The 14,920-nt window shown below is 44.7% G+C and overlaps 1 protein-coding gene across 1 annotated transcript in view; it reads right to left on the bottom strand.

The window, feature by feature from the left end:
- The window catches only part of LOC124788786, a 580,546-nt gene that overhangs the window by 11,072 nt on the left and 554,554 nt on the right, over positions 1-14,920 (bottom strand). The window contains exon 5 of the mRNA XM_047256068.1: positions 9,509-9,687. Within this exon, the coding sequence (XP_047112024.1) occupies positions 9,509-9,687 (179 nt within the window). The remainder of the gene's footprint in view (positions 1-9,508; positions 9,688-14,920) is intronic.

Genomic DNA, 14,920 nt, shown 5'->3' on the forward strand with positions numbered 1-14,920 from the left:
CAGCCCGCCTCCAGTGGTGTCGCGACAGGCGTGAATGGAGGGACGAATGGAGACGTGTCGTCTTCAGCGATGAGAGTCGCTTCTGCCTTGGTGCCAATGATGGTCGTATGCGTGTTTGGCGCCGTGCAGGTGAGCGCCACAATCAGGACTGCATACGACCGAGGCACACAGGGCCAACACCCGGCATCATGGTGTGGGGAGCGATCTCCTACACTGGCCGTACACCACTGGTGATCGTCGAGGGGACACTGAATAGTGCACGGTACATCCAAACCGTCATCGAACCCATCGTTCTACCGTTCGTAGACCGGCAAGGGAACTTGCTGTTCCAACAGGACAATGCACGTCCGCATGTATCCCGTGCCACCCAACGTGCTCTAGAAGGTGTAAGTCAACTACCCTGGCCAGCAAGATCTCTGGATCTGTCCCCCATTGAGCATGTTTGGGACTGGATGAAGCGTCGTCTGACGCGGTCTGCACGTCCAGCACGAACGCTGGTCCAACTGAGGCGCTAGGTGGACATGGCATGGCAAGCCGCTCCACAGGACTACATCCAGCATCTCTACGATCGTCTCCATGGGAGAATAGCAGCCTGCATTGCTGCGAAAGGTGGATATACACTGTACTAGTGCCGACATTGTGCATGCTCTGTTGCCTGTGTCTATGTGCCTGCGGTTCTGTCAGTGTGGTCATGTGATGTATCTGACCCCAGGAATGTGTCAATAAAGTTTCCCCTTCCTGGGACAATGAATTCACGGTGTTCTTAATTCAATTTCCAGGAGTGTAGTTACGCAAAACATCCTGAAGTAACATTTCATTTTCACTACATAGTGTAAGGTGGCCCAGATTTGTGTATGTTCGTGTTAGTCTGTGTCTGGGCCATAGGTGCAAGTCCACTATTCCTGTGAAAAGAATGGTGAACGTTTCGCCACCGTCAGATTGTTCAAGCAGTTCCTGACAAACAAAGCCCTACTCCCCTGGCCGCTATCCACGTTGAAACTTTTTGTTGTTTCTAAAATTAAACGCAGTGCTAAAAGAACACCGCTTGTATACAGTTGATGACAGCAAGGAGAACTGGTTACGGGCACGTCAGAACATTCCAAAATAATATTTCTCCAAAGAGCTTTGTGAAGCATTAACTCCGCTACGGCATGTGTGTAAACAGAGAGCAATAACTGATAGATGAGAATAGGCAATGGAACATTGCGCATTACGTCCACCCAAGTTGCTGACTTCGTAATCTGTTGTTAAATCATCATCATCATCATCATCATCATCATCATCATCATCATCATCATCAACAACAACAACAACAGCTGAAAGTGCTGCTACTGCTGCATCAGGTGTGTTTCAGCTCTTTAGTGGTACTGCCTTGTTTTCCAACTTCATCGATCTATTGGTTTGTATTAGTGTCTCGGCTGTCCTAGATTCAGAATTGAGCTGCAAATGCAGAAACCAGTTGTCATATTTTATTATTTTAGCTGCAGTGCTCTGAACTACCGTCTCTTCTTTTGTATTTTCACTTATTCTGCAGTCAAGCAGTGAAAAACATACGTATCGAATGAACTTTATTGAAGTATACAGGGTGTTACAAAAAGGTACGGCCAAACTTTCAGGAAACATTCCTCACACACAAATAAAGAAAAGATGTCCGGAAACGCTTAATTTGCATGTTACAGCTCATTTTAGTTTCGTCATTCCAACGTGATCAAATTGTAAATTTTCACAATCAACATGTGTGGGCTGACGAGAATCCGCACGCAATTGTGCAATCACGTCACCAACACAGATTTTCTGTTAACGTTTGGGCAGGCATTGTTGGTGATGTCTTGATTGGGCCCCATGTTCTTCCACCTACGCTCAATGGAGCACGTTATCATGATTTCATACGGGATACTCTACCTGTGCTGCTAGAACATGTACCTTTACAAGTACGACACAACATGTGGTTCATGCACGATGGAGCTCCTGCACATTTCAGTCGAAGTGTTCGTACGCTTCTCAACAACAGATTCGGTGACCGATGGATTGGTAGAGGCGGACCAATTACATGGCCTCCACGCTCTCCTGACCTCAACCGTCTTGACTTTCATTTATGGGTGCATTTGAAAGCTCTTGCCTACGCAACCCCGGTACCAAATGTAGAGACTCTTCGTGCTCGTATTGTGGACGGCTGTGATACTCGTACAATACGCCATTCTCCAGGGCTGCATCAGCGCATCAGGGATTCCATGCGACGGAGGGTGGATGCATGTATCCTCGCTAACGGAGGACATTTTGAACATTTCCTGTAACAAAGTGTTTGAAGTTACGCTGGTACGTTCTGTTGCTGTGTGTTTCCATTCCATGATTAATGTGATTTGAAGAGAAGTAATAAAATAAGCTCTAACATGTAAAGTAAGCGTTTCCGGACACATGTCCACATGACATTTTCTTTCTTTGTGTGTGTGAGGGATGTTTCCTGAAAGTTTGGCCGTACCTTTTTGTAACACCCTGTATACGCTTCACATAGAAAAATGTTGGAGTCTAGTTTTCACACTCCTTCAGCACTAATGGAAGCGCAGTGACATCATGTAACTCAAAACAAGGCTTTCTTTCTTATCTTTGGACCCGGTGTTCGTTATACGATTCTCACGAAACATGTAAAAGTTTGCTGTAGGAATCGTGTGATTTACATGTAATGTGAGCGACGTAACACACAAACGTCAGAATTTTGTGTTATTTTGTTGCACTGATCAAGGTTTCACCGTAAAATGTCATTGTTTAGGTTTCGTCTATAGCTATTTTCTCCGATAATTTTGTTAATCAGTGCAGTGTAACGTATTTAATCCTCTGAACTAACATATACATAATCATTTGCAAATAATGCTGTCGTAAGATTGTTATCAAGTATTCTAACAAGTTTCGTTCGAACTATCTACCACCTTGCGACGACTTCCTTTATGTTTCGAACAGTGTCTTACTCCCTGATGTGTGTAAGTCTTTAATACAATTATTTTATGGTAATTATAATGCATGGTGGTACGTATCGTCTTGTTAAAATATCCCAAAGGAAATCATTTTCCACCTTCATTCACAAAAACCAGTGGTAAAGGAGAAACAACACAATTATACTCTAAGTATTGTGTTGCATCTCGCTTAAGAACGTATCAGCTATTCCCTCATAGCGTTTATAGGGTTCCACATGTAGTTTACAACCAGTAACGTCAATTAAGATCTTTAATTAGTACAGTCATAGTAAACAATCATACAAAAACTGCAGAGACAAGAAAGCAATGATGTTATTCAACAGCCATACTACAAGTTAGACATAAACTGACGAGTGCTTAATAGCATGTTAGTCTAACTCTGCCTGGCATGCATTAGAGAAGTCCTTGCTTGGATTCCCCAGGTCTCGTGGAAGCCCAGGTGTATATCCCCCATAACATAATACTGCCCCAACCAGCTTGTGTCCGAGGGCGGTGCATGTTATAAATGGCCGTTCTCCTGGATGATGGAGTATCCAGACAACCACCGATCTTATGTAATACAAAACGTGCTTGGTCTGACAAGACGACTAGTTTCCATTTATCCGCAGTCCAATTTCGGCGATCCCGAGTCCAGTACGATCTTAATAGACGATGTCATTGGGCCAACGGGGGAACATATACGGATCTTCTGCTGCAGAGCCTCATGCTCAACAATGTGAGCTGAACGGTGTGGTGCGAAACATTTGTACCTGTACCAGTTTTGTCGTGATGTACGAAGAAACTCACTATCTATCCTGCTTTGGTGTAAGAACAGGAAGAGAGCCGGCAATTTGTCTGAAGAGTCGGCCCGTGCTCCAGCACAGCTATATGCACCTACGGATGTACGCAGAGAACGCTGGTTAGCCTGCTAGTCAAGGTGCAGCAATCCCATAATGGGTAGAACGTCACGCGTGCTCCGTGATCTCCGTAGTCTTTCTCACACAATTTTACAGAGACTATTCATTTAAAAATCTGCTTTTTACGTACTTCTAGCTTTAGACGTCTGTTTCATGGTGAAGTGCCCATCATCTCGCTAATGGTCATACTTACTGTGATATTTGGAGTTAACAAAGGCGCTGCGCAATATTCGGAAAAGTTTGTAATGAAAAATATGGGTCGCTACGATTTATCGTTTGGTGTATATTACTTCGTATTTTTCAGCTAATGAAATTTAGCTAAGATACTCAACTTTTCTTTAGACTTGGGAGGAGGTACCCGTCTCCAATCTCGAGAAAGTCGAATTTATTTAGTATGATCACTTCCGACCGCACGCGCGCGAGAATGAAATATTCATAACATACCTCATATCTACTAAGCAGCTCGTGACATCGAAATGAGATTTTAGAAAATGATAGTACACAACGATTAGGGTACTTTCTCATATGATTAACATGAGGAACTTCCTTATCTACGTCGATACAGCCGAATCTACAGTATTTAATTTTTTTCAATTCAGTACTTTTTAAAACAAAAAGTCACTGAAAGCTTTTGAAAAGAGAATTTTCTGGTACGAGAATAAATTTGAAATTTATTTTCTCATGTTACAGCAAACCAACTTTCGTAAGATACTTTGTTTCAAGGTTCTGTCACAGTAGGTATTGCGCGATGAGTTCGAGCAAATTATGGTGCGTTTTGACAACAAACAAACAAACAAAAAATTTAAACCGGTCAACAAGAGAAATGTAGCCGTTACTCATACCTGACGCTTTTTCAAATGAGGTGACGTTAACAATTCGCACAAAAAAGAAATCGCCAATTCTCTTGCACTTTTGAGGAATGTTGTATCTCAGCATTTTTAACAGTGAACGACTGGAATGGAAACTTACCAAACGATGTTCTCCCTGTTCTTCATCCGAGAAACATGAAAATAAGTCGCAGCCAGGAGTGTACTACATTTCTGTTCCTATCCCTACTGAGAGTGAAGTAGTGAACTTCTTCACCATAATTACATTTTAATGTACAAAGATAATGTGCATTTATAACCAGTTCAAAGACAGAGAAACGAGATTTGGTGGGGGTTTTTGCAAACAACGTGAGTGAATAAATGAAATATTTATTTTGATAATAAGAATATACTTCTTGATAAACTATTGACGTGTGTTGTCCCTAGTTTCTCGCATAATAAACCACTGCTTCAGAAAGAAAATAATTTGCCATTTCGGTACCATCTGCTTCTTATTAAAAGGATACTGGGTTACAAAATTAGGGCTGAAATTGCAACAAAAGGAGCTTTTTATTTTGGCCTGACTTGTGAACCTTCTCTCTTCCCGAAAATGCAATTTAAGCTTACTGTCAACCATTTTATAACAATATAAGCTGCGAACACAGGACTATTAAATCAATGGCGTGAACCCACTGCTGTTGTAGCTGAAGCATCCAAACAGTGCACGAAATACGCGCTTGGATTACTGCGCGAATGGCAACATTATTCTATTATTCTTGTGATTTTAAAGAAACAATTTAGTAAAAAAAGTATTTATGGCCCCTCTGTGTAACTTGATGGCAAAGTATCTTTCCATTTTTTTTAAAATCATTAAGTATTTTTCAATTTAGTTTTGAAAAAATCTTACTATAGGAAGTAGGGGAGGGGGTTTGGCGAGATGCACCATCACATGTTCCGTCTTGATAGTTGCACAACTCTAGCGGCGGCTAAACTGCATTAAAATAGAAGGAGACCCAGTAGAAAAATGATGGGATTTTTGGCCTGAAAAGCACCGTTTTTCACTGTAGGGCGAGAACTTCTAACCTTTTCCTCTACATCTACACACACCACAACCTCACTTTACGGTATGTGGAGGAGGTTGCTTTGTGTTCACCGTCTCTTCCGCCCTTTCCTGTTGCAGACGTGAATGGTTTTCGGGAAGAACGATTGTAGGTGAGAATCCGCGTGACCCTGAATTCCTATAATTTTCAATTCATGGTCTTTTCACGAGATATACTTAGCAGAAAGCATTATATTGGTCGAGTCTTCTAGGATCGTACGCTCTCGGAATTTTAACAGCAAACCACACAGTGATACGGAAGATAACTATTTTTATTTTGTCTTTAAAGTGTGAGAATATTATTTAGGCATAAACTGATCTTTGACTGCCTTACTTTGTAAGTTTGGTGTACTTCGTACGGAAAGATGCATCTGTTTCGTTGTTTTGAAGGACTGGGGATGGTGATCATAGACCGAAGTTAATTATCTGGTGTAAAATATTATGGTTCCTAATTGGAATAAATATAAAATCACTATCTGGCATCACTGCGGATTTCTGCTGCGACTATATCGCTCCTCACAGAGCGCCTCTCTTATAGTGTCTGCCACTGGAGTCGGCTGAGCATTGTCGTGAGTCTTTCGCGCTTACTAACTTTTAACGGAACGCGCTGCTCTTCTATGGATCTTCTCTATTTCACCTACCAATCCTATCTGGTACGAATCCCAGAATAATGAGCAATTTTTAGATGCTGGTCGAACGAAGAATTTTAGGCTACCTACCTCGTGGATGGACTTCTTTCTATGAATCTCACCTGACATGAGGCTTACCTGCTATTAGTTTTATGTGGTAGTACTATTTTAAATCGCTACGTATGCGTTCTCCTAGATATTTTATCGATGTGACTGCTTCCAGTGATTGTTCTTCCGCCATGTAATCGTACAACAGCGTCAGTGGGGTAACGCAGGAAAAAAAGAAGGAAAGACCCACTACCAAGAACATAAGCGACGGTCTGAGTTTCCGAGATGGACTGAAATGACTCAAAGAAACTGTGTACCCCTCGGAACGTCTTGGTAAAATAAAACTGCTGGACCAGGATTCTTATGGATGTTTATCATGTAGCCATATTCACAAATTAATTTGCGATGTTCCACATTTCCGTATCATTACGATTTATCGTGCATAATATGCAAGGAGCATGAAACTAAAACTAATTATGTATCTAAATAACTAACCACTGTACCAAGGGTGTATCCACTGTAGGGATTCCTGCATTTCGCCACAATCGTCTAGCGTTGCAACTTCTGTGTATACAGCGGCATGATCCGCAGAGAGTTTCATGGGAATTCCGACGTTATCCAACAGGTAATTTACACTGAGATGGCAAAAGTCATAGGGTACCTCCTCATATCGTGTCGCATCACCTCCTGCCCAACGTAGTCGAGCAATTACACGTGGCATGGACATCATCATCTCGTTGGAAGTGCCCTGCAGAAATATTGAGCGATGTTGGCTCCACAGCTGTCCATAATTAAGAAAGCGTTGCCAGTGCGGGATGTTGCGCATGAACTGATCTCCCTATTATGTCCCAGAAATGTTCGATGGCATTCATATCGGATGATCCGTTTGCCCAGATCATTCGCTTGAATAGTCCAGAATATTCTTCTAGCCCGTGGTGAGCAATTGAGGCCCGGTGACATGGCGCATTGTCATTCATAAAAAGTCATTGTTTGAGAAATTGAGGCTCACGAATAGCTGAAAATGGTCTCTAGGTAGCTTAACATAACCAAGACCTAGTCCATCCCATGTAAACACAGCCCAAACCATTATGGAGCTACCATCAGCTTGTAGAGTACCTCGTTGACAGCTTGGATCCATGGCTTCGTGGTATCTGCGCCAGATTCTAACACTACCACCGCTCTTACCAACTGAAACCTGGGGTCATCTGAGGGCCGCAAGGTTCATTGTGGTGCATACGTGTGATGTAAGCAGGTAACCATCCGACGGAGACGCACTCGTGCTTCCTACAGCCAACTGAGCTAGTCTGAAAGGGATCATATTAGGGTCTTCCTGGTATCAGGATGGTCCTGCCACACAAGTGGCACGTGCTGCGTCAGTTGTGCAACTATGCTGGTATCAGTGGTCACGTGAACATTCTCACACGAGTAGACGACGCTCTGGACGTCCATGCAGCACAGATGCCTGCCAGGATCGTTGCGTCGTAAGGGCAACAGTGGCAGATCGTACAGATACCACAGCACAGATAAGATGTCTTGTGGGCCCAAACGTGTCAACACGAACTGTTGCGAAACGGTTATTGGCAGAGAGACTATGGGCAAACAATATCCTAGCCCATCTTCTAGTCGCCAGAGCGTGAGTATGCACGGCTCGACAGGTGCCGTCAGAGGATCGCTTGGAAGATGAAATGGTCTTCAGCGATGAGAGCAGATTCTGCCTGCACGCAAGTGATGATCGTTGCGCGTACGACGTACACCTGGTGAGCGCTGTCTAGTAGAATTCATTCGTCCAAGAAACGCTGATCTCAACCAGACCAGCTGGTCTTGGGTGCAATAAGCAACAACTCTCACTCATCTTTGGTGATTCTGGATGGGACGCTAACCTGCGTTCGGTACGTGCAGAATTTTGTTAGACCCACCGCTTTGCCGTTCTTTGAACAGGAAGGTGATGCGTTGTTTCAATAGGGTACTGCTCGTCCGCACAATACCCGTGAAACTCAATACGCTCTGCAAGACGTGCAGCAACTTCTCTTGCCAGCACAATCCAGACTTGTCTTCAATCGAGCTACGCTTTTACAGTCGTCTAGAGTCCAACCAATATGCTAAGGTGCCCAAGAAGGCGCTGCAGGCGACGTAATGTTAGAAAAGGCACTCGCGTCGGTCGTCTGCTGCCACAGCCCCAACACCAAATCTGGCCGCACTGTTGTAACGGATACGTTCGTCGTACGTCCCACATTAATTTATATGGTTATTTCACGTGGTGCTGCTTGTCCGTTAGCGCTAACAGTTCTACGCAAACGACGCTGCTGTCGGTCGTTAAGTGAAGACCGTCGGCCATTGCAGAGTCCATGGTGAGAGGTAATACCTAAAATTTAGTATTCTCTGCACACTCTTGAGGCTGTGTATTTCGGAATGTTAAATTTCGTAACTATTGCTGGAATGGAACGTCCCATCTGTCTACCTCCAACTACGATTCCGCGTTCACAGTCTTGAGCGGCCATAGTGACGTCGAAAACTTTTTCACATGAATCAAGTCAGTACAAATGACAGCTCCGCCAACCCACTGACCTTTTATGCCATGTGTATGCGATATTATCGCCTTCTGTGCAGTACCACATTACTATGCCATGACGTTTGTCGCGTCAGTATACAGGTATTGTGGAAAGTATTGGTCCTACAACATTCTCTCGGGTGACCCGATGTTACTTTTACGTCAGAAGACTTCTCTCGGTTGAAAACGACATATGGTGCTCTGTCTGCTGAGATCTCAATCGAGTAGCACAGCTGGTCTGACATTCTGTACGCTGTTGTTCCTTAGGTGGCAACGCTGACCTGTATCGAACGCTTTCCGGAAGACAAGGAACGCGACTTCTACCTGGGCTCCGCTATTTACTGCTTTCTTGGTCTGCGTCGGCGAACAGAGCGACCTGGACGAAGAGAGCGAGCTGAGTTCCACACTTCCGTTGATTTCGGAACCCATTTGGCTCCTGTAGAGCAGTATCGTACTAGGCTACCACCAAACACGTTCCAGAATTCTACAACGGACTGGCTGGTGTGTACTCACGAGGAACTTCTTCTTGAGGCCGGGCTCCTGGCGGAAGTAGACGAGGGCGTCCGTCGGCACGTGCAGCGGCGCCCTGGAGGCGAGCCGCAGGCGGCGCGGCGCCGCGCAGTCCAGGTGCAGCAGCAGCCGGCCCGCGCCCGGCTGCCACGCCGCCGCCACGTGCGTCCAGCCCGAGCTCGCTGCGGCACACACAGGTCGAGGCAAGGTAACAAAATGTTCGCATGTGTGTCAAATCTTATGGGACTTAACTGCTAAGGTCATCAGTCCCTAAGCTTACACACTACTTAACCTAAATTACACACACACACACACACACACCCATGCCCGAGCGAGGACTCGAACCTCCGCCGGGACTAGCCGCACAGACCATGACTGCAGCGCCTGAGACCGCTCGGCTAATCTCGCGAGGCAGCAATGTAACACCACACACATACAAACGAGGATAAGCTTGAAAATAGACGCTAGAGTCAGCGACTTTTGATTCACAGAGACATGTCACGTAAACAAACTGAATGTCATGAACTGTATACGGAAAACACGAGTGGCGTTCAGTAAGTAATATAACACTTTTTTTCCGCTGAAAGCGGGTCAATTTTATTCGGTACTACAATATTATTCTCCACTCTTCTGGCTCCGAAATCTTATTTTGGCATTACAGAAGCGTCCAATTCCACCCTTCAGCTTTGCGCCATGACTTCATCAATATGCCGGAAACAACTACTTACAGCGTGCACAAAATGAAAACAATTACGCTACTATACACACACGCCGACAAACGCGAACAGTCATGAAAACGAAACTAACGGGACAACCGCGGAAAATTGAGGCTTTAGGGTGGGGACATAAATATACATAAAAAACCTCCACACACCATCCCGAAACAATATAAAAAAAATTAAATTACAGCATTCCGCTACACCAACAAACCCACAGGAATCAAACATTTCCCCCCGACCACAGCTATAGATACCAGAAAACCAACATCTACCAAGTCCAACTCAAAAATCCAAATACCCCTTTGGGCCGTGGTAAAAATTGCTCTTTTGAAGAGCGCTTGGCAGCGCGTAGTGTGAAGCAGTCGCCCTCCGTTTCTGGCGGTGGTGCCGCTGTGGCAATCGCAGCTTTGGTGTCTCCTTCTGGTGGGAAAGGTTGCCTGTTCACGTGCATTTAAGGGGCGCGATGAGCTGGTGGGGTGGGGTGGGGAGTCTGGTCAGCCGGTCAGCCGGGTCAGTGTGGGGCAGTCAGAGTATGTCTGTCGTCCTGAGTGCTAGTATGTGTTAGGCCGCCAGTCTGCTCGAGTTTGTTCAGGCAACGGTCTTTGGCGGTTGGATCAATCGGTTGGTCGGTCGCGTACTGGGACACAAGATGACTTGCCCGTCTCGAGCGTCAGAGCATGTGAGGTCGCCACATCAGTCCAGTGAGCCGCGCCGTATAGCGAGGGGTAGTGGCTTCGCGGCCGACACGAGAGCAACAGGAGTCAGCCCACGACATCGGTCTGGCCGGTGCGAGCTGCGACGCCGTGAGACGGGAGATCGGCGCGCCTTCCTGCGTCCGTTGAAGCGGCTGGCTGGCTCTGAGCACTATGCGACTTAACTTCTGAGGTTATCAGTCGCCTAGAACTTAGAACTAATTAAACCTAACTAACCTAAGGACATCACACACATCCATGCCCGAGGTAGGATTCAAACCTGCGACCGTAGCGGTCGCTCGGCTCCAGACTGTAGCGCCTAGAACCGCACGGCCACTGCGGCCGGCGAAGCGGCTGGCAGCGGACGGTTCGGGATAGCGTTTTGGGGGTGCTGCGCCAGGTCTTCGCCAGACGTCGCAGTTTATTAATACTTAACTGATTCGTGATATGTTGTTTCATTTACTTGTTAAATTCTACTTGCGTTTTTGGTCAGTCTCTCGTCCCAGTCCCCAGCTTGCTCGTCTGCCTCTCGTCCGCATTTGTTAGGCAGTTAGTGTGTGTGTGTGTGTGTGTGTGTGTGTGTGTATGTGTGTATCGGTCTGCCGCACGTTAATAGCTGCCCCTGTCATGTTTGTCGGATTCGGTGTTAACGAATTTATTGCTTGAAGTGTAACGGCCGAATTCCTGAAATTTGTTCTCCTCAGTTACCCACTGGCAACTTCTTCCACGCTCACATAGTGTGATTAAATGTGTTAATGTTCTTGATGAATCGTTGGTAAATAAAGTAAATTCTTAAGAAAAGGTTTTGAAAGTAAATTCACGGTTCAAAGAAACAATGTCAGAACCGTATACGGAAAATATGAGTGGCGTTCAGTAAGTAATGTAACACTTTCTTCCCGATGAAAGTGGGCCAATTTTATTCGGTACTACAATATTATTCTCCACTCTTCTGGCTCCGAAATCTTATTTTGGCATTACAGAAGCGTCCGATTCCACCCTTCAGCTTTGCGCCATGACTTCATCAATACGTCGAAAACGACTACTTATAGCGTGTACAAAATGAAAACAATTACGTTACTATACACACACGCCGACTAATGCGAACAAAAATAAGAATGAGACAATAACGTCACACTTCAAAAATAAAACGGAACTAACGGGACAACAAGAGCGGCGACATAAATATACATAAATGAAAAAACACCACACCTTCCAGAAGCAATATCCAAAAAAAATTTAAATTACAGCATTCCGGTACACCAACAAAACCACAGGAGTCGGTCATTTTCCCCTGACCACAGCTCAACCGCAGCTACCGGTACCAGAAAACCAACATCTACAACTGCGAAAGATGGAACCAAAACCCGCACAATTCAAAAACCCAAGTGCCCAAAAGCCGGCAATACCATCTAGATGCTGACGCGGGCGTACGCCACGCCACAATCGTGACACTTAGCATTCACCAACAAGACCGAACATTTGGAAAAACAGTATGACATCATATCCTATCACTCATCTCGGAACGTAATAATACATTCGTGAACTTCAGTGTCATATCCATACCTAACGAAAAACAATGAAAAGAATTAGATTTATTTCCGCACAACTAACGCAAAACTAATCAGACCTAAAAAAACGCCAAACACATGAACAAAAAAGAACCTTTGTCACTGAAAACACTTCCACAACCCACGCATGAGGAATAGGGAAAATCCACCAAGATAAAAGGCTGCCACCAAAACCGCAACAAATAATAAACCAATCATACCCACACCAACTACCTAAACTCAAAACCACGTTTGCATGATGCTAACCAAAACCTAATGCCACAAGTTAAACTCAGCACGTCCACATAAACCACGAAAGGGCACCCTCAAATGCAACAACACGACGTCTACAAAAACAACCAGATCAAAACATCCGCACGATAACTACGTCATACACCACACCATTACATGAGGCGTCAAAACAGACTGGTGGAATCGGACGCTTCCATTCAACGTAATCTACATGCAATGCGGCGGCCTTACGCCACCTTTCTATGAAGGACCGCGCCCGCGTGGTACTACTCTACTGGTCGACGCCTGAGCCAACGTCTTGTTTCATCAGTAGCCTCTCCACCATCCACAGTTCCGCACAGATGGTTTCGTTGCTTTCTACAGTCTGCTGTTAGGTGCCGAGGAAACCGGTGGGCACATGCCCTTGACTACCTAAGTGGTGGAAGAGTGTGCCAGCACTAACAACAGAGACGTCCAGTTGTGCAGCGGTGTTTTCGAGTGTGAGCTGACGATCGCTTCGAATGAGAGTCTCCACACGTAACGACATTGCAGGAGTCATAGCTGCGTACGGTCGAATGACAGGGCAGGTCAGGGAGATTTGCGCGTCCTTGTTGCGATGATGACAGATGCCTCACCCAACAACTCACTGCGGTACTGTTCGCTGCCAGGTCTCCGTAGACATTCTGCAGGCACCTCCGAATATTTGCAATGATCTGGTTTTCTACCAAAAGAAACTCTATGACAGCTCTCTGCTTGGAACGCACCTCCGTTACAGACGCCATTTTGAAGGCTAGGTATGGCGCCGCTACCTACCAGAACTTCATGAAACTATGGGGTCTGAAGCGAGAATATTCCGTGATGTCCCACAGCAAATTTCGTATTTTTTCAATCGAAACTGGCCAAGGAAAAAACTGTTGCATTACTTACTGAACGGCACTCGTATTCCAGCTTGCCAGCAACGCCATTTTGGGCCCATCACAATGTAGCTGGTAAGTAGTAACGCTGTATCAACTTTGCTTCACTTTGTTTACATTGGCGACTCTGACCAGCACAGGTAACTGATCTAGTGACGTCTGCAGGGTTACATTCACGTTCCTAACAGAGTTTCGTAAACAGTATAGCCATTTGTTGTCTTTATTTTTCTCTGAAAACAAATGACATCTGCAATACACGATGTAAGAGAAGATCTAGATAATCAGCTGTTGTGTTTGTATTTGTACCAAATGGAAGTTTGTAAATAATATTTTACAAACCAAAACACTGTGTTTTCTGTTCAGTTATTTAACAGTACTAACAATTTCGTGATCCTTATCATTGTTGGCATCGTTGTTATCAGTGACATCATTATTCATATCACTGAGGAGCCACGTCCCTGTCCCCTCCCTATACTCTCATCTCCAGCCAATCATAATGCAATACTAAAAAAATCAAAACAGCGCAAGTACAACAATTTCTTTAGTGGGAAATGTAAACAATGCCCTCCAACCAATAACCGTGTATTACTACTTATATCCAATCAGTCATAGCGCAGTATGAAAAACCAGCTATGGCGTAAGTAACACAATTGAGTTGAGGGAAAATTGAGCATCTTTCCCCATCCTCATCTTTAGCTAATCCTAGAGCAGTACTAAAAACACACAAGATGATGGAAGGAGATAAATTATGTGCTTTATATCCTCTCCTTCCTTCCACTTCCCAACAAATTAGAGCATTGTATTGGAAAGTGGTCCTAGATATGTACTAAAATTAGTACGAACCCTTAACTTTAAAAAGTATCATTATTTCCTTGAAAGACAAATATATTCATTTCAGACTGAACACAGAAGATGAGGTACAAGCGTAAGTAAAGCTACGAGGACGGACTGTGAGTCATGCTTTGGTAGCTCGGTTGGTGGAGCCCATAAAATGCAAACGTCCCGAATTGTGCTCTATATACCTCGCTCTCCTCTTTCCAACCAGTTAGAGCACAATATTAAAATGATGTGCCAGATTTCGTTAAAAAATGCAACCCCAATTTAAAGTCAAAGCTATACGTATTACTTCCATCAAAGTCACGTACCCCTGGTTTGATATTAACACACATACATAACACTGCCATAACGTTAAAATGATTTCAATGCCGAAAGATATGCATCACACACACACACACACACACACACACACACACACACACACACACCAGCAGCACGATGCCTACACCTAATGCCTAACAGCTAAGGTGTTATG

Source organism: Schistocerca piceifrons, chromosome 3 (genome assembly GCF_021461385.2).
Source record: "Schistocerca piceifrons isolate TAMUIC-IGC-003096 chromosome 3, iqSchPice1.1, whole genome shotgun sequence".
NCBI classification, from domain to species: Eukaryota; Metazoa; Arthropoda; class Insecta; order Orthoptera; family Acrididae; genus Schistocerca; species Schistocerca piceifrons.